General features: G+C 36.8%; 4 protein-coding genes across 5 annotated transcripts in view; 1 reads left to right on the top strand and 3 right to left on the bottom strand.

Annotated features, from left to right (window-relative positions):
• The window catches only part of arhgap17b (Rho GTPase activating protein 17b), a 35,591-nt gene extending 33,346 nt beyond the window's left edge, over positions 1-2,245 (bottom strand). For both annotated transcript variants that reach the window (XM_084406329.1, XM_084406330.1), the window contains exon 1: positions 1,932-2,245. In XM_084406329.1, coding sequence (XP_084262455.1) covers positions 1,932-1,984 — 53 coding nt within the window. In that variant the 5' untranslated portion in view covers positions 1,985-2,245. The remainder of the gene's footprint in view (positions 1-1,931) is intronic.
• A 1,973-nt stretch (positions 2,246-4,218) lies between these two features.
• Positions 4,219-6,055, top strand: aqp8b (aquaporin 8b; the record flags this gene model as incomplete). Its single annotated transcript, XM_084421947.1, has 4 exons — positions 4,219-4,520; positions 5,417-5,543; positions 5,629-5,843; positions 5,917-6,055. The coding sequence occupies 4 exons, from the start codon at positions 4,219-4,221 to the stop codon at positions 6,053-6,055; spliced, it is 783 nt and encodes a 260-aa protein (XP_084278073.1).
• Positions 6,056-8,629: 2,574 nt separating this feature from the next.
• On the bottom strand, positions 8,630-11,346 carry cbx8a (chromobox homolog 8a (Pc class homolog, Drosophila)). The gene is made up of 5 exons (XM_084406842.1): positions 11,201-11,346; positions 11,001-11,044; positions 10,528-10,593; positions 10,357-10,423; positions 8,630-10,212 (listed from the first exon to the last, which is right to left on the bottom strand). Exons 1-5 carry the CDS (start codon positions 11,267-11,269, stop codon positions 9,445-9,447), a joined length of 1,014 nt encoding a protein of 337 aa, XP_084262968.1. The 5' UTR covers positions 11,270-11,346; the 3' UTR covers positions 8,630-9,444.
• A 3,459-nt stretch (positions 11,347-14,805) lies between these two features.
• cbx4 (chromobox homolog 4 (Pc class homolog, Drosophila)) lies at positions 14,806-20,186 on the bottom strand. Its single transcript, XM_084398366.1, has 5 exons — positions 19,868-20,186; positions 19,730-19,773; positions 19,299-19,364; positions 17,807-17,873; positions 14,806-17,184 (listed from the first exon to the last, which is right to left on the bottom strand). The coding sequence occupies exons 1-5, from the start codon at positions 19,934-19,936 to the stop codon at positions 15,904-15,906; spliced, it is 1,527 nt and encodes a 508-aa protein (XP_084254492.1). The 5' UTR covers positions 19,937-20,186; the 3' UTR covers positions 14,806-15,903.
• Positions 20,187-24,739: the final 4,553 nt, after the last annotated feature.

The raw sequence follows: 24,739 nt of genomic DNA, 5'->3' as shown, positions 1-24,739 counted from the left end.
AGGCCCTTGAAAGATCTCTGCAGGGAAACCAGTCAAGCCAACTCAAAGTTCCTCTTGGAGTTTGAGTGAGTTTGTTTCTTGGTTTCCGCCGAGATCAACAGAATGCTCCTGTATGCAGTAAAAAGGCAAGCAACAGTAAGTAACCATGTAGCAACACATAGTAGAAACCCTTAGGAACCGCATCAAAATGCCCTGGCAACTACTTTCAACATAAAAATGTAAAACTCTGATATTTAATTATTTTATTATTGCTAGGGATGCACAACATATATAAAACATTGGTTATCAATAGCTGGTTATTTGGTTATTCCACCGTCAGGCTGAACAGTTCAAAGAACGGTTCCAGTTACGTTTCCACTTGAGCTTGGTTGAGCGCGGCAGGATTATCAACCGTTCTCGGCCCTGAATTCTCTGCACGGTTGGCGAACAGTACTGGTAGAATGAGTGTAGTGACGTCGCAGCCCAGGATTGGTCACTTGTCTGTTGCCTGGCTGTCAGTTACTCCATACCTGGCCAAGCTCGCTATTTGAGCGATGTAAACACAAATTAATAATACAATTAAAATAAATATCTGATCTTACATCTCACATCGTCTGTAAACTCTTGTCGTACTAAGACAACGACTGACGCATTTGTATTACATTCGAAAGAGCTCCGTTATCAGTCCCACAGTGGAAAATTAAACCATATCCGGACTGGCTGGACCGGATCGGCACGGAACGGAACGGTTAAGCAAAGACAACGGTTTGGCCCAACGGTGGAAAGGCTAATATGGTTATCAGCTGATATTTAATTATATTTAATTTGATTAAGAGCACTCATTTCCAACTACTTTTTGATATTAGATTAAAAATGAAATGTTAATGTAAAGTCGGCATGAAATGGAAGTTCCCCATTGTGAAGTATATCGTCAAACGGCTTCTCAAACAAGAACAAATGTAGGGCGGGGCTTGATTTTGTCCATGGGGAATTGATTGGATGTTTGTGGTTTGCTATTGGTTGATTTTGTGTGAGTGACAGGTTGATTCCGCCCTTGCGCCAGTAAACACATCAGAGGAGGAGAGATGGAGGGAGGGGGAAGTTATTTTGACTAAAGGTTATGAGGGCACATGAATTCAAAAATAAATAATTTATAATAAATACTGCTATATTCCCTAAATAAACAACTGTCAATTTTGATTTCATGGTGACTTTAAGAGCGAATGCCTATAATAATGGTCCCAACCTGTACAACAGGAACCTTCTCAATCTTAACTTTTTTATTATCTACTCATTTTAAATCCATATTTTATACTGTACATTATGTTGTGATGTCTTAATTCACTTAAGCATAACATTATTTTGAAATTGACAAAGAAAAGGAATAAAGCGAGCGACAAAATAGCCTAGTATTTTTATATTGTCCATAGAATGAAAATAATTATCTTTAAGTTTTTCAATATAATGGTGCTTCCCAATTGCTTAATGAGCAAAATCACAGTACTAATTTATAGCTACCTAAAATGTCCCTTAATAGCTGCTACAGGGCTATACAGAATTATCCAACCACCTATATTAAGTTAATTTATTTACATTTATACAATTCATATATTAAATTGCATGTATTATTTCAGTCAAATAGATGTTTGATGGTCCCAATAGAGATATGCCCCTAAAATACAGAAGCCCAAAATGTTTCAATCTCAGTTCTGCAATGTAGGCTACTGTACATGGGAGACAATCCAAACGTCTACACAATAACGTCAAACTGTCAAATGAATGGAAAAATAAAATGTATGACCAAACAGCATGTGTAGTTTATAACTTTGACCACATCGGACCTTCCTTTTGCTCTGTGCACGCGCATACAGTGACACTCCCAACTTTAGTGTGCATTTTTAACACGAATCAGAGTAGAAATATTCAAAATAATCCGTATATAACACACTAACCTCCCAACAGTCTGGTTGGCGAGCTGTTTCATGCGGTTGAACTGCTTCTTCATCTTGATTCTTCTTCACCCGCCAACATATAAAACTTTTATGTCGCTGTTTATTTCAAACTAACGCCCGCACGCGCGACGCTCCCATTGCGCGCGCTCAACTGGATCCGAAGTTGAGAGTTTGTGTCATTTACTGCTCGTATTCATTTATAAACCGTGCGTCAAGCGTGTTCCTTTCGTTTCTCATCCTCTCAATCTCTGGTTTAATCAGTGGGCTGCAGTAACACTGAGGAAATAGGAAGTGCAGTTCACTTCCCTATTGTGGAGCACAGTGACACATGACACCTTCTTGACTGAAGGAGTCTGATTAAACTGGATGGTTAAAACTCTGGTTCAAATAACCAAATGATAATCATGTTATTGGCTAAGATTAATGATAACTTGAATTTGTTTATTGCACAAAAAAGTGTAATTGTAAAATGCAAACAATAGGCTAATTCACGCCCTTTAAAGACATGCATTAATGAAGTCACATTATTTATTTTCCTCTGTAATAGCGCCATCCTCAGTCCAAAGCGGAATAGCTGACAAAGCTAATAAGTTTCACATTTGCAGTTGTTCTCATAGGCCTAATAAATATACGTAAAGTTTATATGTGGAAATAAATGGGGATCTCATAGTCCAATGCATGCCATTTTATTTTCTGTTGTTTGGGGTCCACATTCACTTTCAACTATTTAAAGTTCGTTCTGTATTCTGTTCAGGCCACAGAAAAAGTATCATAATAATAAAATATTAAATGTGGGTTGCACATCTGATAATTCACTTAATGAGGCTTATTTAAGGAAAATATCTGCCATAATAAATCCACTCAAACTAAAGGCACTCTCTCTTGTCAATACCCCAACTTCTAATGTGTGTGTTGATTCTTGGGAAAATGTTTTAAAGATGCCTTTAAAAGATGCTTTTAAATATATATGATAATATAATAATATGATATGATATGATAATATATTATATGGATTTACTTTTCTGTCTGTTGGAGGCCCTGTCCCAAATGACACGCTAAACACTCACGGGCGCTGCGTCCGAAATCGCATACACTCGATTCTTAATCTCAATGTGCTTCTTTCCTGGTAAAATAAAGGTTATAATACGTCGCTTCACTGTCATTCATAAATCCTCTCCTGTGGCCTCATGAGATAGTAAAGTGTCCATTGAATGCACACTTCAGAATCTCACTGGAAGTAGTAGGTCATCCGGGGACTTTTTGCCTACTCTTTTATGAGTATAGGCTACTGTGAATTCAGACATACTTCTTTTGTCACATACTGTTTTTTGCCTATATAAGTATGCGATTTCGGATGCAACCAGTGAGCACCGATGCTCCCTGGTTTTTATTGTGATTTGTGGGACTTTTTAGGGAGCAAATTGTCACCATTATGTTCTGTTATTAGACTTTCAGTTTGTTTTCATTTCTCACTTGTGTTTCCCTGTCTGTTTCCCGCCACTAATCTGTTACCATGGACACTGATCACCTTTCTCACAGCTGCCTGCCGTTTGCGTTAATCATCACTGTGTATTTAAGTTCTGCCTGTCTTCAGTTCAGTGTCCGGTATTGTTCGTGTCTCACCTGTTCCCGAGTTTCACTTATTAAAGAAAGTGTTTGAACAACTTTGATCTCCGTCTTCCTTCCTTCAAACCGTGACACAAATGAGTGGAACCACTGATTAGACTTTTATGCTGCTGAGTGGCCTTTAGCCTTTTCAGGGTTTTTCATGTAAAAATAAATCAAATTATTATTTTTTTTATAAAAAAAAAATTATATATATATATATATATATATATATATATATATATATATATATATATATATATATATATATATAGTATATTCTTGCCACAATGAAATATGATCTATTAGTTTATGTTTACTCTTTGTTACAGAGTAAGCTTTGGATTTATTTACCTAAAATAGTAGTAGTTACAAATGTAACTGACTTTTAGTCTCCACTATTTGGTTAACCTTTAACTTTTCATTTTTATTTTTGGTGGGAAAATACATTTCCATTATTAAGTTACTGTGTCAGGTAATTTTCTAAACCTGAGCTTGTAATCCATGTAACCAGGACATGCTGCAGCACAGGTTAAACTTATTTTCTTTACCACTGGTCAGCATTTTACATTTATTATTAGTCTTACTCTTTTCAATCATCAATTGCCCTCAAAGTTCATTGAGCAATTTAATGCCAGCTTTCTGACACTCACATTTAAACGATGAGTTGACGGCCTCTAAGATGTTAGGACACGACTCTCAGAGAGACATACGTGCCTCGAAAAGAATGGCTGAAGACAAAGTGGAACTTCACAACATGGAGAAAGCTCTGATGGATAAGGTGGGACAACATACTGCGAGAGAGCAGAACCTATTTGAGCGGGTCTTTCAGCCGTGTGTGGCTGAGCTGGTGGGGACCACCTTCTTTGTGTTCATCGGATGTGTGTCTGTGATTGAAAACGTGGAGGATGCCGGCAGACTCCAGCCTGCGCTGGCTCATGGGCTCGCAGTGGCGGTACTGATTGCATGTATGGCAGAGATCAGGTGAGAAGAAATGTATTTTGGTACTCATGGATGTATGTTGGATAGACATATAAGCTAATCACTATGTTATGAACATTTCATCCCTTCTCTTCATAGAACATTCCATATATATTTTACTATTACTAATATAACAAATCTATTACAAAACACATACATTATTAAAAATACATAATTTACAAATTATATTTTTATATTAATTGTATATATAAACATAAATTACCAATTTCTGTATATATAAATAAATGTAAATTATATATATGTATATAAAATATTTTTTTAATATATTTTTAATTTGTATTAGGCTAAATGTATATTCCAATTTCAATAAATAAGAAATTGAATATATATATATATATATATATATATGTGTGTGTATATGTATGTATATGTATATATATATATATATATGCTATATACGTGTATATATCATTTTTTATTATATTAAATTTATATTATATTTATATTTACAAATGTAATACTTTAATGTGTGTGTGTGTGTGTGTGTGTGTGTGTATATATATATAATATTGTATATGTAATTGTATGTGTGTATATAAATTATATTTTATATGCAATATATATAGGCTATATACATATAATTTTTTGTTATATTAAATTGATATTATATTTATAATTACAAATGTAATACTTTAATGTGGATATATACACACACACACACACACACACATATATAAATATTAATCCGACCCACTGCAGTACCACCAGGGACCATCTTTGAAAACCCTGCACATTTGGGTTGATGTGTCTTGACTGATGTAGTCAGGTCAGTTTGCTCCAGGGGTTTCTACCAGTACTAAACATGTCCTGGGAGTTGCTTTGGATAAAAAGCATCTGCTTATTGATGAATAATGCAATGATCTTTTCCCCTGACACAGTGGTTCTCATTTCAATCCGTCAGTCACCGTAGCCGTCTACTTCTGTGGTGGAATGGAGCTGAAAATGGTGGCACCGTACCTGATCTCTCAGCTTAGCGGAGGTTTACTTGGTGCAGTCATGGCCAAGGTGAGATACATGTGTCATCAAGCCATTTCTGCATGCAACATTAAATCCACCAGTCACACTTCAATGGATTTGGATTTCTTTGTAGGGAATGACCTCAAATGAGAAATATGCAAAAGCTCAAGGTGCGGCGTTCACGGTTCTCAAGGCTGATGACCATATTGTGAAGGCATTGTTTGGAGAGATTGCCATGACGTGTCTAGTTGCCCTGGTGGTCTTACTGGGTGCAGTTAATGCCAAGAGCAAGAGTCCTTTGGTTCCATTTCTGGTGGGCTGCACAATCATTATTAACGTGCTCGTGGGGTGAGTTCATTGTTTATGTGATACATCATTTCCTGTGTGTGGTCTGGAGATTAACATCTTCGGTGGGCTTCAGGGGTGATGTTTCTGGTGCGTGTCTGAATCCTGCAAGAGTGCTTGGTCCTGCAGTGCTGACCAACTATTGGACTCACCACTGGATCTACTGGGTGGGACCCCTTACTGGAGGCCTTATTGCTGCTGCATTAGTCAGGTGAGATTACTAAGCATTTCCTTAGAAAGAACTGAAATCCTCATTAACATCAGACATTTCCTATATTGTTCCATTTTGACTGAATTAAGGGATTTTATTAAGCCACTTTTTTTTCTTTCAGGTTGTTGCTTGGAGACAACAATACCCGACTACTGATTAAGTAACATTCAGTACATCTTTCAAACAGACCTTCAATTTTTATTTTGTTAATTCTCCTCTTTTAAGAATGTAACAAATTTTTAATTCACATTTCTTTATCAGATATAGGCCTAATAGTCATTTGTAAATCCATGCTCTGAGAAAATAGAAATATGTGGAAAGGATGTTCAGGTATTAATATTTAGAATTTTACATTTTAAATTGAAAATGTATGTGCAGTGTTAATTCTAATATAATAAAATAAATGATATTCACACTTTAATTTACACACTCTATTACTTTATGTCATACATGCACATTATTTTGTATGCTTTTCTCTATCCATGTGTTGAAATTAATCAGTATAGCTAATTAAATAAATCGCTTCAACACAAATGTCTCTTTTACAGATTTCACATATTTGGAGAGCTCAAAAGGTTCTTACTAAATATATAAAAACAAGTCCCATACATTTATAAAAAACCTATTTACCAAAAGTAGTGGTACGTGTTTGAGCCTGTTAACATGGATTTAACACAGGTTATACATGAACACATTTTGGGAACCTTTCAAAGCACCATGTCAAAGGTGATGACCCTGCCATTTATGTCTGTTAGTTAGTTAAGGTTAGTCATCAGTTGAGTAAATGAGTTGGACATGTGGAGTAACACTTTAAGTTTCCTACTAAATAAAATAATGCATAAGACATAGCCTGTGCACATTAAAACAAAACATTATCAATTTCAAAATATGAAGGCCCTATTAACAACGTATACAAAATTGTATGTATATATATAGCCTATATATATAAATATAGATTTATAATCTGTAAGGTTAGCTTACATTAATACTATTTTAATAATAATAAATATTGAATTTCATATTTAATAAGAAAACGAGTATCAAACGAGTGCGCGCACATTAATTGCGCTCTGCGATCCCATAGGCCTAAGTCCATGAAATAACGTAGGCTACAACTTATAAACGTGGTCGAAAAAACTAAATACCGACATATAATCTTAATATTATTACCCTTCTGAAATTCTGATTTGGCAGAATATAGCGGTGATTATATTATTGAAATTCTCGACAATAGAAGCGGCAAAATAAGCTGCGCTTAAAATGTCTGATTGTCACTGCATAAGATAAGAAAAACCAATCTGCGGAGGGGCCGTAAAGTGCAAAGATATTGTCAAATTTAAAAGTTATTCATTGCAGTAAAAAAATAAATAAAATAAAAACATCGCAGCTTTTTTCTTAAAAAAACCCAAACAAAACAAGTAGCCTAGCCTAGCCTACAAATGTTCATTTAAAAACTCAAAACATTCGAATTAGGCCTACTTTAACATTTATTCCAGTGTTATATTGACTGTGGAATCCTCATGCCTCAGAAGCGTTTATTTTTTTTACATTTGAACTATAAAACACAAAACACTGACAGTCCAAAATTAAACCAATGAAAATACACAGTATATAGGCCTACAAACACGGCGACATTTGACACATTGAACATCTGTGACTGTTATATATCAGTGTATTCTTGAACATTTAATTCTGACGCAAAAATCACAACAGCCTATCAGTGATGCACGTGTTATTGAGAGGATTGGACTATATCTGCTGTATCAAGTTCATTCATGGCGACATCTTGTGGCTTTTGGTGGACTGAATTTCCTCAACAAGCGCTTATTAACGTTTAAATTTAAAATGATCTCGCTAATTAAACCCGTTTTAGCGTTTGCGATTTTTGTGTGTGACATTATTGGAAATATAGGCCTACTGATAATGTCGTTTGTTGCCTGACATTAAGCGCCAATCCATTATAGGCCTATTTTAGAAAGAATTTCTTCAGATCGTTACAAATAAATCCACAAGTTACAAATTGTGGTTATTGCCTTACAAATGTTTTTCTTTTGTTTACGCGACACTCGTGTGGCAGTGCGGTGGCATTTTATTCTTAATAATAAAATTCCTAAAATAAAACAAATACATTTGAATTGTTTAAGATAACATCAATTATAATATAATAGAAATAAGGCTGACACGGAGTTTCAGAATAGATAATGTGAGCTTACGACGAATGGACATGATCAGTTTTGACCAGTCGCCTGTTTTTTGTTTTGTTTTACTAGCTAACTTAATGTTTAATGTTTTGAAAGTCGTTAAAAGCGCACGAGGCTCTCGGTAAATATGATCTAATCATGTCGAAATAGGCCGACTGCTGTTTAAGCTATCATTTATCAGTTCACTATGAGGTCTTTAGTCTTTATTTACAGGCACATAGACTGTAATGAAAACCCCGACGTATAGAGCTTTCCGTTTTTATAACAATACGTGTTAGTTAATTTAATTAATATAAAGCTAGATAAAAACGGTCTACGCGGATTAGCCTACTGTGCGCGAAAAATGTTTAAAATCAATAATGGAAAAGGCTCCTAGACACAATTAAATTACATTTTTATTATCGATTTTGAGCTCCGAAACACATTGTCCTCTCTGCAAAAAGGCTGAACTAGACCGCTAAACAAGTTTACATCATATAATTGTAATTTATTTTATTTTTTTAATTTCACCACTTAAACCAGGCTGCAAGCGTACTTCAGCAATTTAGAAATTATTTGTACCAATCAAACAATCTTTCGTTTCTGACGGGGCCTAAAAACAGCATTATAATGAAACATTAAGACACAGAACAGACACATCAATTATATATTCAACAGAAAAACGAAAAATAACGAAATACGATTCTAAAGCCTGAATTATTGTGCCTTAAATATTTAGGCCTAAAATTGGCGTAATTTTATTCATAGCTTATTTCCCCTCTCTCTTTTTAAATGGTGTGCTTTACCTTTTGGACCTTAATATATATACAAAATCTAACCAGAAAATAATACAAAGTTCATAAAAGAGGGACTAAACGATGTGTCCCTTAAAAAGGTGCATTAAGTTGAAACGTTAATGTGTGTTAACAGCATCTATGCCTACATTCATAACAAAGCTGAAGAAGGCAACCAAAAGAAGAAACCAACTGGTGAACGTTACATAAAAATTTGGGAAATAGAAAAATAAGCTTCATTTTCATAGAAAATGTGAATGGAAATGTAGGCTAAAGATAGACTCTATATATATATATATGTATATATTTTTTTGCATTATGTACATGATTTCAAGACTTTACATTTATAGACTACAAATGATATAGAAATGTAGGTCGTTTGAGTACAATATTTCATACACACATACACTAAAATCACATCATCTGTTTTCTTTGAAGAAACCTTTGTCCGTTGAACTCTCTTTTATGGTTACAGTCAAGGAGTTACTTGTTACGTCAGTAACAACAATTTTCTCCATATTCTTCAAACAAGGCAACCAGGACTGGTCTGTTTCATCTACAAAACTCAGAGACAGTTGCTCTGTGGTTTGATTGGTGGATCGAAACACATTGTTTTTGGGAGGATGCTTCATCTTGGGTTGTTGGTTTATGGCACCACTTGAGCTTTCCTTCCGTCGATGTCCCAAAACACCAAGCCCAGCTTTTAAGATGGTGCCACCATGTGTGAATTTTACATCGCTTGACCTGCTTCCCATCTGCTTCTGAACGAGGCTGGATTCTGCTGGGAACTTCTGGGTTAAACGGATGACATCACAGTTAGAGGTCTCTCCTGATCTCTCGGTTTTGGAAGGCCGATAAGATAACGGTTCATCTGCCTTTCTTTTGACATTGGATGAACCTCCAGCTGGACGCAACTTTGGCTTTGGTCCTCGCTTTTTTGGTGAGCTGGCAAAATCCAGCGGGCGGTGAACTGGCATCAGTGGGTCTCTCTCGGGGTCTTGTGGATGCACACGAACACTTTCGCCTCTGTTGACGGTGCTCGGTGGGAAAATCGTTGGCACAACAGTCCGCAGTCCCTCGCGGGCTCTGGGAGTCACAACCGGTTCTGCTACCGGGAACGACACCTGTATTCCTCTAGACATCTCTCGTCTGAACTCGTAGTTTTTGCCTTTTTCTTTAGCTTTTGCCTATACAAAAAAAACGTCAAATGTGAAGAAAAAAAAAAAAGTATGCACATTTTAAAAAAATGCAATCACATTGAAAAGTTATACACTTCATTAAACAGAAAGTTTAAAGTTAAAAAAAATTTGGGAAAAAAAAATAAAAATCACCTTCATTAAAAATGTTTCTGGTTTGGGTCCCCTCTTTTTTGGACCATACATCTCCCTTTCACGCTCTCTGAAATAAATTTAAAAAAGAAATCAGAGAAATGCTATTTTAAAACATCCAAAACAATTAATTTGTCTACTGGAATTACAGAATTAACGGGAAAATTGAATTACCTTTCTTCAAAAGCAGCGAAAAGACGCTCATCCAAAATATTCTCCTCTGGTTCCCAGGTGCTGTATCTGCACCAATAATTGAATGTTTAATTATTCGCAAATCATAACGACCAAAAAACAATTCAAAGTGCATTTTTTAAAACATTTATTACTAATCAGTGCATGTTTTATCACTTCAGGAGATTTTTTTCGTTTTTTTTTACTGTGCATGCATAATATTTCTTGATTCATATATAAACGTATTGTTATATAAACATATGTTATTCGTGATTTCCCCAATATGAACCGTTTTAACCAGCCAATAAAGCTTGCATCTTATGACTGTCTCCCATCACTGGCCTTGTCAGCTAACGTTCTCATGAGCCCCGTTACACAGTCCGTGCTGCAGCCGTGCTAACGCTCAGCGAGCCCGGGGAGCCTGAAACCGCTCCCTCCGTTACAACAGCTGCCGTTAACGTGTCATTACCACTCACTTTTGAGACCAGCCTTTCCATTTGACCAGATACTCCATCCGGCCCTGCGGGTAAAAGCACAGGGAGATTCAGATTAGCAAGCTAACGCTGCTAAGCTAACCTATCGCGAATAAAATGTCACTTCGGCGGACATAAACAAATAACAAGGCGCCTCTATAACAGAGCCGAAGCCTCGACGAGCAGGCTGGTATGACACTTACTCTCCTTATGCGCCGTTTAATGATGGATTCGGCGGCGAAGACCCGCTCCCCGACGGCTGAGAGCTCCATGTTTACTTCAACCTCGCAGCTATTTTTCTCGCCTCAGCCTGAATAATCCCCGATAGCCCATAATACTCTATCCGAAGAGACGTCATCACGTTCTAAACTGTTACCATGGCACTGCAGGACGGCTCTGCTGTGTGAGTGGAGCTGCCGCTCGGGGAGGCGGAGTCATGTGATCGCGGAGCTCACTACAGGACGAGGCGAGCACAGATAAAATGTCATTTGTGAGTGTTGTTTTGAAAGCAAATACGTCGTGTTTATTTAGTACACTAGTCTAGACTAACCGGAGTCAGGGCTTTTTTGATAAGTCCCCTATTAGTCGCATATTTACGCATATTTATGTAACAGAAAGGGCATCTATAGATAGCCTACACGGCAGGTTTCTTGTTTGCGATGTCAAAACAACAGGTGTTGCGAGTCTATATTGTTGAGTTTTATTTAGGCTATATATTTTTTTGTATTTAATAGGACTGAAATCTGCACATGCGCACGCTCATTCTTCATTTTAACCACGCACGGATGAAACGCAAAAAGGCTAATCGAATCTGTGCTTCATATTCCCCGCCATGTCATGCAATCCCCTGTCAAATAACAGTAGAAAAAACGTTTAAAAACAATACAAATAACGAAATAAAAATTTGGAATAAAATAGCTAAGTAAATGCATAACAGTTGTAGCCTAGTTATGAATCTGCGGCGTATCGATATTTTACCCGCGCGCTCCGAATCTGCAGGCAAGAAAATAAATATAGCCTAGGTCATTTTGTCCATATATATTCGGGTTGCTGGCAGATAGCCTAATTCTGATATAACCTATTGTACATTTAAAAAATAATAATAATAGCCTAAACCACAGGGCTCTCAGCCTTATTAAACGATTTTAAGATTTTAATAATAGGCTATAGCCTGATATAAAGCTTGGCTTCCGTCGAATTTGGAAATTACAAACGTGTAGCTTTCTTTCTTTCTTTCTTTCTTTCTTTCTTTCTTTCTTTCTTTCTTTCTTTCTTTCTTTCTAATAAAATAATTAGAATAAATAATTAGAATTATTTTAAAACAATCAACTTGACCAAACAATAGGCCTAGTGGTTTTTATTTTAAGTCCGTCGTTTGACTATTAAGCCATTTAAAAAAATAAAAAAAATAAAAAATCAGTCAATATGTTTTTCTTTATGAAAATATATTAAATTATATTTTAAACACATGTGACATTTTAAGCCTAATTGTGTTCAGTGTTAAAGTGGAAATTATCTGCGATCTGATAAACGGCAACTAATCTTGTATTGATTTTAAAGATTCATTCGATTTTAATCCGATTCTTTCGATGCAACGGATAATACATTTATTAGATTAGATTGTTTTCCGTTTTCTCCATGTTTTCTTTTTATTTGTTTCGATTCGATGAATTCAAATTAATCGGAAAAAACATCCTTACATAATAATAATAATAATAATAATAATATGTATTAGGCTACGCATTTAAATAGGCCTAAGAAATCACACCATCAATTCGATTTTTCTAAAACGACTTTTTTTTATCGAAAAAACAAAAATATTCTATTATTAGTTATAATGACAATAATGACAAGAATTGTTCTAAATTCAGGCTAAAAGAGAGACAATGTGTCAAATTCAATTTAATGGTAAATTAGCTTATTTTTTTACCGTCTTTAAACAGCGATACAAACAACGGGAAATAACTGGAGTTCATCCTATAAAATATAACACGAAAAATAAACAACGAAACTGAATAGCTAAATTAAAGCGTTAATTGCTTGCGTTGTGGTTAATTCCACATATCTTAAACAGTCAAACAGTCTTATTAGAATATATATATATATATATATATATATATATATATATATATATATATATATATATATATATATATATATATATATATATATATATATATATTTATCTAATTATCATATGATAATAATGCATTTTTAATACATATTTTTATTTTATAGCCTAATAAATTAAATCTCAAACAAAGAGAGAGGTTCGGAGGGAAATAATTTTCATTTGTTTGTCATTTAATTTGTAGCCTATATTTTGTTGCTTTTAGCATAGATTTTATTTTGCCACACATTCGATGTTTGTCGGAAACAGTTGACAAGGCCTATAGTAAAAGAATAGAATAGAATAGAATAGAATAGAATAGAATAGAATAGAATAGAATAGAATAGAATAGAATAGAATACGTCATGTCAAGCAAAGCAGAATACAATGCATTAAACTCTCAGTGCATTATTATATCCTATTGGAACATGATTTTGGGGCAGAATTATGATGACAACATCTAGCCTACAACTCACAGAGGACATTAGCCTATCACTATGGATCCATGGTTCTACTTTTCCTGTTAATATTTAAAGATGATCTATTCTTGATTGTTTTAAAAAGCAGTAGGCTATATAGGATTTATTTAAGTCATCCAGAAAGATGGCATGCATGTATTTTAGATCGCTCATTTTCTAGTAGCCTAATCAATTAACTTTCCATTAATTATTTAGGCCTAAACGAGCCTATCGGGCTGCAGAATGATGTGCGGTGGTTTTCTGGTCTATAGACCTTATTCACTGCGGCGCCATGACAGGTATGAAAGCGAGGCTGTGAGGGATACACTTACCGTGTTTTCAATGGTAACTCACTTATAATTTTCCACAGCTTTGTGTTGGCTGGAGTTGTTTGTCTACTGAATTTTCTTGGAGCCTATTTTTGCAGTGTTTCGTCAGCAGAACAATCCAAAAACACATTAAATATCAGTACAACCCACTGAAGAGACGTAGCCTATGAATTTCACTTACAGCCTCGTTTGATTCATTCCCGTTAAATATCAAAGATGGCGCTGCTGTGATTGTGAATAAGGTCATACAGACATGAAAGTGCTATATGAACATGGTACTGCACCTAGGAGGCAGCATTGCAAAATTTCATTAATCACAGCTCTGGAAATCTTATTAGACCCTGTACAATTTTCAACCAAATAAAACAGTGTGAACATTAAAGAAGAAAAATGCTAATTTATTAGAGCCTCTTGCTGCGCCTGAAATCGCACACTGAGTAGGAAACCAACAACATTTGAATTTGAGCTTACTTCGCGACCATTAAAACGGTAAAAAAAAGTCCCTTTTGGTACGTTCTATGGGTAGTATGAATGTAATCTGGACGTACTACATCCGCAACGTTGTTACTGTCACGTGACCTACCAGCATCAGTTGCGTCGCTTCACTGTCATTCACTTCTCCCTTGGCCTCATGGGACAATAAAGTGTCCATCGAATGGCACTCCAAACTCTCTTTTGCCTTCTGTTTTCCAAACGGGTATTCGGACATACTACTCTGTTGGTGTAGTTTTTCACATACCATAGTAGGGATAGGGAAGTATTCGATTTCGGACGCAGTGCATAACATATTTAGAAAAAAACGTAAAGTTACCGATTATTTTTTCCTGAAGTCTATGTATGCAGTCAATTAGACAATATGACCTAACAAAAATCATTATAAAAAAAAAATTGAACACAGACTGACACATTATAAAACAAATCATTCGTTTTTATTATTGAACAGAATTTAATATTGATTTGAGAAGCATTTTCAAACTGACTCTTCAATGTGTGCATAAAACATGCCGTTATGCATATAAATGGCCTGAACCTTGATGGCATTATTGTGTAACTTGTACATTACATACTGTACATCTCATTGCGTACATTGCATCGACTGTAAATTGATCCCAATACATTACAAAATCTATAGCATTACACTGTCCAAATGTAAGCATCAATCGTACATTTACTTTCTGGTCACATGTAACAGTTTGCATGTTCTGATGATCTCTGGCCATAGTTATACTGCTGTTACAGAATTGATCTGCATTAAGGATTTATTATTATTATTATTGTATTAATTACCAAAAGAGATCCAGGAGATGATAAAGTGCAGCTTAAACGTCTTACGGATAGGGAACATCAAACAATCCAGTTGTTTTTTCTTCTAGCATTGCACGGTTAGACCTCACAGGCCAACAGCATCTGGAAATCCAGTCAAGTAAAATGTTTCAGCGAAACAAAATCAGTTACGCTAATATCCAAAAATACTTTTTTTTAAGGTACATTCATGTACATTATGATGACACCTTTCCAAGCAACTCAAAATGTATAGATCTCAATTATATGTACATCTGAAAAAAAATCTTAAATCCCCAACATTGAAAAAAAAAAAAGGAAAAAAAAACGTGGTCCACCATGGACATGAACGTTGAAAGGTGTAAGTGCATTTAACATCAATCTTCAATGAATTCTTCCACATCCCCCAGTGTGCTTACTCCAATTGGCAGACATTTTCTCAGGTAGAAAAATTCATTATCCAAAGTTTTATAAATGGTTTTACACACTATACAGTTATGGGATTTTAAATTCTATTTCAACAGCTGCGAAATCCCAAATTAATGTGTTAAAAAACATACAACCGGTATCTAAACAAACAAACCCTACATATGGTGTTTCTATATATGGATTATGTGTTTCAATAAATGTGTAAATATATCTTCAGGAATGGCTATGATCAGTGCATCTGAAACGAATCATCTTTGAGCTGGTTCAAATTAATAAATGACAGTCCCAACGTACTGTTGTCATTCTCCTTGCACGTACTCCTTAAAGGTCACAGTTAAGCAGTTCGTAGTGATGTCTGTGATTATAACGTTACCCACAAACGGTTTCAAATGGCTGTCTGTTTTCTCCACTTGCACTGAGCTTTCTGAAGTCTTCTCCCCGGTAGGAAACTGTTTTAGCGTTTTGGTTGGACCACAGCTTAAATCGATAGGCTCCTCAGGAATGGTGTCGCTGAAGTCATAACTGTACGTCCTGGCGACGTGACTGCCTCTGTAATGCAGGTTTATGGGTTCTCTCTGAGGGGAGGAAAGCACTGTGTTTGGTGCACTGATGCTCCTGTAGCAGAAGAACTGCTTAGAGTTCCTCACGTCCTCACTGGGTTCTGACAGCTTCCTCTTAAGGGGATTCGTTCTGGTGTCAGTGTTCGACGGGACAGCTTTCTCTGCTGCCGTGGGTGAGGAGTTCGGCTGGTCGCATATATCCATCACTTTTGGTTCAGTCTCTGCAGGCTTGTCTTTTGGAAGTTCAATGTTTTCGAGGGGCTTTTGGGGAACACATTCGCTAGCTGAAGAAAGATTCCTATTTTTCTCAACGGAACCATTCTCACCGCCTTCTCCTTGATCTGCCGTTTCCCCATCAGACAGATTGTCCGTATTAAGCAGTGTAGATTCCTCATTATGTCGCGCTTCCACGTCAGAAACATCCCTGTTTTTTACTTTGGAGGAATGCACACCTTTGTCCATGTATTTGCTCATTACAATGACAATTCGGCCGTTTTTGTTTTTGTTCTTGATTATTTTCATCTTGCTGCTGATGCCATTAGGAAGGGCAAACTCTTTGGCACTGGTTTTGAGTGCCCGCTCCGCTCTGCTAGCTTCATCCGGCAGACCCTTGAGCTCGATAGACAGATCTTTCACTTTACTCAGGCAGCCAGTGTCTTTGTTCCGAATCCACTTCTGTTGCAAGGCTGGAGGGAGGTTCCAGCCTTTGTTGGAAGGGTCTTGACCCTTGACCTCTTTGGGTCCCGTGAATGGCGTGTCATACATCTTGGGGTCCGGCTGGTAGTGATGATGTTTCTTGCTGTTCAACTGGTAGAAGTGTTTCTTTTTCCCGCTCAAATGCTGTTCTAAGGATATCTCCTTGCAGCTGGGCTGGTACTGATGGTGTTTTTTACTGTTCAGCTGGTAGTGCTGCGGCCGCGAGCGGATCTGGAGGGAATCCACTTTGGGCTGGTTCTCCTCATCCAGTGATGTGTCCTGAAGACCACCCAGGATGCTTGATCTACGAGCAAACGCAGGAAGCTGGGGACAAAGAGAGAATATTTATTGACATCTCAGATGAACTGGAAGTTCATCATATGTTATTTATAGTACAACACATTTAGCTTTACTCTAGGGGTTTTCATAAAGGTTCTTGATTGGCATTGATGGAACCTTTGGAACCATGGAATCTTTCAATTCCACAAAAGGTTCTTTATAGTGGATCAGATTATTAAAATGTTCTTCCAAGCTAAGAAAAAAATGGTTCTTTTAAGAACTGTCCACTGAAAGGTTCTTCTTTTAGAGAACCAAAAACGGTTCCTCTATGGCATTGCAGCGAAAAATTCCCTTTTGGAACCTTTATTTTAATAGTGTAGGCAGTCTTATTATGTGAATTTATGTTTTGAGCTTGCAAACGCCATTCTCATGAATATTTTATAGGTAAAATCAACTGCTGAAGCTAATTGAAGTCATATAGGACCTCAGTACATTAAGATGCATGCAGACAGAAAGGAGCCTTTTATTGATTCATAATGAAATGGAATTTTTATTCAGATTGTGCACAGGAATAACTTTAGCAAAAATATCGCCAACTTCTGCACTGACTGGAAGATAAAAACTGCATTTGGAATAACACATGCTGTCCATGTAAAAGCTGATGTACCTGGACCAGGGGGTGTTTGGGTTTAGGCCCTCTTTTTCGATATCCCACCATTTGCTCCTGCCTTTCTCTGAAAACAGCGCATAATATATATATATATATATAAATCCACAGTTTTCAACACAACATATTTAACATTCTCAAAACTGTTGAGTTATAAGAACAACTAAAGCTACAATGTTAAAATGCTTAAAGGAACATTCATTAATCCGTTTATGTGTAACAGAACCATTATTCTTTTTCACTCTTATAAGTAAAGGTTCTTTATTGGCATTGATGGTTCCACGAAGAATCTTTAACATCAATGGAAGCTTTCCAATGCACAAAAGTTTCTTTATAGTGGTAAAGGTTTTTGGGATTATTAAAATGTTCTTCACACTAAGAACTGTTCATTAAAAGGTTCTCTGGGGAACCAAAAATGGTTCTTCTATTGTTAAAACCCACTTTTGGAACCTTTATTTTTAAGAGTGTTCTTCTCAATAGTAGCGCAAGATTCAGATCTCAAGCCACAGACAATCTCTTTGATCACCAGGTTACAACACAAAACAAGCGCACAACGGGTAACACGACACTCTCACACTTCTAGCGCAGCTAAACCAGAGCGAAACTCAACAAATTTCTTGCGAAAACTGCTATCTGAACCTAACAATTCTGTTCCTTTAGTGTCTGGAATGCTTTGATACCCATTCTACTTTTATCTTAAGAACAGAACAGTGGGCTCAGAAGGGTGTGTGAACATCACAAGACCTTTGACACAGCAGATTAGATCATAGACATGAGTGTCCACTTGTGAGAACACAGCTACTGATGTATTTTTCATATATGCATGTATGTATGTATGAAATAATTTGATATAAGCTGTTCCAAAACAAAAGTTGTTGCGCTGTTCCAAAGAACAGTACTTCTCAAACTTGTTCCAAAGAACAGTACTTCTCAAACTTGTTCCAAAGAACAGTGCTTCTCAAACTTTTTGACTTAAGACAATATTAAAAGTCCTCTGTTCTCAAAAATTAGGAATGTCTGTATATTCAAATTAAAATGTGCAATTAATTTAGTGATCACAAAAGTTATTATAACTGTGTTCTTGAATAAAAAACAACAGTAGTTAAGGGAACAAGAATTTGCATTCAGATTTATACAGTTATTTAAATTATTAATTAAAAATAAATCGTGCAGTGACAAGTTTAATAAGGCTCCCAGAGGGTTATGGCCCCCTTATTGAGAACCACTGCCCTGGAACTGACAGGAAGAAAATTAAATCTTGATTGGTCAATATACAATGGCACGTTCATTTTGTACGACTTGCACTGGTAATAACAATGGAGTGTTTCCAAAACTGGATAAAAGGCAAGCATCAAGAGAGTCTTTGTAGCAGGCAGACCTGACCCATGGGGCTACCATTAATCTTCAGCTACACAGTGCAGGGAGTTGGCCCCGCCTCCCGTGCCCATATATGGGCATCACCACAAGTTCAGTTATTCGTCCTCCATCTCACCTGTTTTGGAAAGCGACAAGAAGGCGCGGATCCAGAATGTTTTCCTCGGGTTCCCATGTGTTATATCTGCAACGTTGACGGGAAAATATGATATTGTAATAAATCACATGTTAAATTCAACGCATGTTGCAATCAAATTTAGCTGTCGTAACATGTTAAGCAGATCAGTGCGCGAACAAAATACATTTGTAGCCTGCTGAAAATGTAAACATACGAGCCATAAATATACAATTGTACTACATAAACAAAGTAAAATGTCAGTACGATGGCAGAACGATATTCGCTCGCGTAAATTTTGTGATGGAATCCATACTAAACAGCCCAGCGCGCGACCGATGTGGGGTACCGGACGAACAAGACCAACATCGCGCGGCATTTTCTGTTAATGTGTCTAAAAAAAAATAACGCCTATAAACCAATTAAACACTTACTTGGCTGACCATCCTCGCCACTTCACCAGATACTCGATTCTGCCCTGAAAAACGATGAAAATGTGTTGGGTACAGCACAGGAACAACAAATATATCCTCTGCACCATTTACGGTAGTTCCAGTTCGCGGCAGTTTTACCTTCCGTAGGCGCTTCTTTTCGATGCCCTCCACCGCGAAGACGTGCTCCCCGACGGCAGGTAGATCCATTCCGTCTCTCTGCCGCCCGTTTGAGGCGAACGAGCAAAATAAAATCTTCACTGCAACGCTTTACTGTCTCGCGTTCTGCCACCGCTGTGGCCCAAGATTAATTTGTCCCTCACCCCTCCTCTTTCCCCCTCTCTCTCTCTCTCTCTCTCTCTCTCTCTCTCTCTCTCTCGTATTTGTCTTCACGTTAAGCGGCGGGCACTGGAAAAGCTCAGTGCTGCTGCTACTACAGAAAATAGTTCATGCAATAATAAGCCAAGGCAGGCGCGTGACGTCACGCGAGGAGGGGGTTGACAAGAACTGTGCCGAATATAAAGCAGTAGTGTGTTTAAACGCTGTTTGCTTTCTGTAATTAAGAACCTGGAAATATGCATGAATACTGACAAGCTTGCTTTGGTTAAAAAATCGCACTAGCCACTTTTAATCTATCTATCTATCTATCTATCTATCTATCTATCTATCTATCTATCTATCTATCTATCTATCTATCTATCTATCCAACGCTAAAGTCCCACAATCACATTTAGTTCTCATGCATTTTATAACCAAAAAGTTGTGTAGGCTATTTTCGATCTATAACAGCCTTAGAAACATGTTGTAGCCTACTGATCATCTGCAATGCACTATGAAGCAATAAGGGTTGTATATTTCATTTTTAGACGGGGTGTGACCCCCCCTCAAGGGATGCCACGCCAAAATACACTTTACTTTTGCTTCTTTATTTACCATGCAAAACGCACACAGTATGCCAAATATAGCGACAAAAAAACAAATATACACCTCTAAACGAGCTATATTCTATTAAAGGCACCTCAGTTTAACACCAGTAGGTAAATGAACCACTCTTTCACGACCAGCATGTAGCTGAAGGCATTAACACCTATTTTTCTTACAGTCTACAACTAATGTATGCAGTTTTATTGCCTAAAACTGTATATAAAGCGGAAATATGAGGCAACATTTAGCAGCTGTGGATTTTAAATTACATTCCTTGAAACGTAATATCCAAAGTACATCAATTAACATCTTTATCTGCATTATTATTTTTTACCAGCGAATAAAATTCAGCAACTAAAGGGTTAAAATGAGGTTGAAGCGTCAACAGCCAATCTAAGCTCCATATATGGCCATGAAAAAGAAAGGGCAAATATATCGTGTTCTTGCGGGTTTATTACATTTTTTTACACACAAATTGCAATATTAACACAAAAACACACCATGTTGCACAATTTTTGAGCAAAAAGGTGTGTTTTGACGAAGAGAAATTGATCGTCGCGCTGCATTTCTCTTCAGAGAAACACACCCTGCTGCCGTAGAAACAGAGAGTGGAAAATGATTGAATATATTAATGACAGAGACTGGTTGCTCTACACCTGCTGTAATGTGAATATCGACGACAGGTAAATGAAGTATAATTTCTAATAACATGAGGTTAAAACTGAACCCTATAAAATCACAGCAAGCCTGCAATCTTAGTCCATCATGCACAGCATTAAAATAAATCAGCCACAACTTCCTGCTGTCACTTTCAGTATTCAACTCATTTAGTCAACAGCATGCCGTAATTATCTTCCATTTACAGTACTACTGCAGAAGAATCTAAAACACATATTCGGAGCTGCACACTTTTATCCAACAAATTCAGTGTTGTTAAACACTTTTTGTTATTTTTTTTTGGTCAGACTCAATTCTCATTCTCTCAGATAGGCTACATCTGTTCAAATTCATGTAAGTTGGACCAGAATTCTTTGTGTTATCAATTAAAGTTATAATGAGTCCCTATATCTGAATATGCATAGGCTATTTACCTATTCAAGAGCAGTAAAGTATAGCTTATTCAAAAAGCAGTCTGTCAAATTAGTATATCTGGATTTGTATGAAACAGTAACTATTTTGAGACGACGTACTGAGATTATATTAACTTATATTTTCAACTAAAATGGACAGTTTTGTTCTCTTGTTTAACAAAGCCATGGATAAATTATTTTCATTCGTCACAGGTCGAAGCACCATAAGGCTAAAGAACAATACTAACATGGCGGATGCAGTATTTCCAGGAATATAGTTACACACCTGCATATACATTAGTGAGTCGAGAAGTCAGTTGATCAAATTCAGTACATGCACAGGAATTCAGACACCAGCTCATGATAATGACAATGACCTTAACCATTTCAAGAGCTCTTCGGTTGGCAGCAAAAGACAGTTGACTGGATGGAAACCTCTCAAAGAGATCTTAAACTGTGATTGTTGCAGAGCTTTTCCATGTATGGAATCTCATTCACAGAACACCCAAAATAGGGGTTCCACTTATCAAGTGCCAGGCACCAAAGCGCTAAAGAAAGAAAGGGATTGAAAGAGAGAGAGAGAGAGCGCAGTGTGTGCCAGACTATAAGTGTAGTCTCCATTGCCCAACCAAGCGTCTCATTTATCCCGCTATAAAGGGTCATGGAAAAGGATTGGTCGAGGACTGGAAGGGTATTAGAAAATGTTAAGAGGGGCCTACAGGCATTCTATCTCAGCTCAGTGGGAGCTCATTAAGTTCTGGTATCCTAATGAGCTGTTATCAAAAACTGTATGCAATTTGACAGAAAATACATTTTCGAAGAAGTTAAATATGCATTCTTTTCAAGAGCAATGTTCCTTTACTTAATGATAATCAAGATTTTCCACACAACAAGCCTTAAGAGAGAAACGCGATAACATCAGAAATTAATTTCCAATTTACTCTTCAGCGCTGCAAAGCTTTATGCATGCAGTCAGAATGCATCCATGTAATTTTCTCCCAGTGCTGCGAGCTCCAACTTCCATTATTTTTCAATTATTACATGATTGGTCAGATAAAATATAGTGTCTCGGTTAATTTTCTGGTTGCACTTTAATCTAGTCTTCTATCAATTATCAAGATGACTATGTCATTGTCATGCGCATCGCTGGTAGGAGTGCGGGCTCATCAGAAAGTACCATGGCGTGCCGCTCTTCTTCCCCCAGAGCACATGAAAGGGGGTTGGGATTGTCGGCAGAGGGGGAGGGGGCCCAAAACAGACAGCGGAGTTCCCCAGGGTGCAGAGGGATCTGGCAGGACTGCCGTGGCTGACCTGTCAATACTGTATCACGCACTGAAGCATGCTCTCTTCACCATTCATCTATGCTGACTGACTTTGGTTTAAAATACTGTATACTGTTTGTCAGTGAAGAAATATAAAGAGTGGTGGGACAGCTGAATATGCGCTGGCCTGATCGCCATCAAAGCCGTTGTGCAGCATTTTGATTCTGCATGGAAAATAATGCTGGCGATTTCACATGTAGGAAAGAAAAATCACATACAAGATATCCCATGTTTCACCATAAAGATTCCAAAAGGGGGGTTTGCAGCGATGCAATAGAAGAACCATTTTTGGTTATAAAGAACCGTTCCGTTCTTAAAATATAAACATTTGTCTTAGTGTAAAGACATTTTTTTTTATATAATCTAAAGAACCTTTATCCAGAGAACCTTTGGTGCAGTGGAAAGGTTCCATACATGTTAAATGTTCTTTATGGAACCATAGATGTCAATAAAGAACCTTTATTTTTAAGATGCAGCAAGTAGATTAAATGGATATCAAATGGAGACTATTGCTTAAAGGGATCGTCTACCCCAAAATAAAAACTCTGTCATCATTTACTCACCCTCATGTCGCTCTAAACCAAAAGAAGGTATTGTGTGAAATGTCTCAGTGTTTTTGTCAATACAATGAAAGTCGAAGGGGTTAAATGTTGTTTGGACCAATGTTGTTCAATATCATCTTTTGTGTTCCACAGAACACACACACACACACACACACACAAAAAAGGGATTTGAATAGGAATTGAATTTAAAGGTTCTTTATGGAACCATAGATGCCAGTAAATAACCTTTATTTTAAGAGCGTTTAAGTCACCTCAGATGTTTGTCCAGAGAAATACACTCATATGCATGGTAACATCTAAATGAACTGGTCTGACTGAAGTCAAAAATATCATTTGATGTTACTGAGTCAACCTGAATATTGGGTTACAGTAAATTAGAAATAGAGTGGTGCAGATATGACATGTTTATAGGCCAACCCTGAAGTTAGCATCACTCTGGTTCCCTCGCCAAAAACCCTTTTGGATTATTGCAGAAAGTAAGGGCTGTGACTCACAAAAGCTTATGATTCTTACACTGTCAGAAATAGGGGTACAGTAGGAGTCCATTTCTGTCCCCCAAGGTATATACACTAACGTACCCCATAGGGCTTATTATTGGACCTCATATATGTACCTTTTTGAGGGTCAAAAAGCATTAAAGGTTAAGGTACAATATTGTACCCTTGAGGGTACAGCCCCAGTGACAAGCCATTGTACCCCTAAAGGTACAATGATGTACTTTATTTTCTTAGAGTGTACATGTTTTGTTCATCATGATAATCTTCACTAATGAACACAACTTTTATGAATTTTGAAGCGTAAATACAATCGGCAGAAGTCAAAAGCTAAACGTAGGCTATGAACGAACTACACCACAGTCACATGACTTGAAGGTCACCACTAAGTTTCCGACAACTATTTCAGTCTTTGTTTAGAAACAGTTTCTGTGAAAGTTCAAGTTATAATAGTTTGCACAAGCTCTGTATATAGTCCCAATTAGCAACCACCTTTTTCAAGACAAGTACAGTAAGCACAGTAAAATAACAAGAGGGTAATACTGATGTATTTTATATCGTAGAATAAAACATGAAAATATCTTGAGATTGTGTTCACCCCAGACCTTATTTCAAGCATTTAACCAAAAACCCATTCAAA

Source organism: Rutilus rutilus, assembly GCF_951802725.1.
Source record: "Rutilus rutilus genome assembly, chromosome: 1".
NCBI classification, from domain to species: Eukaryota; Metazoa; Chordata; class Actinopteri; order Cypriniformes; family Leuciscidae; genus Rutilus; species Rutilus rutilus.
The sequence above is the reverse complement of the archived record's forward strand: the minus strand, read 5'-3'. Positions and strand labels throughout refer to the sequence as shown.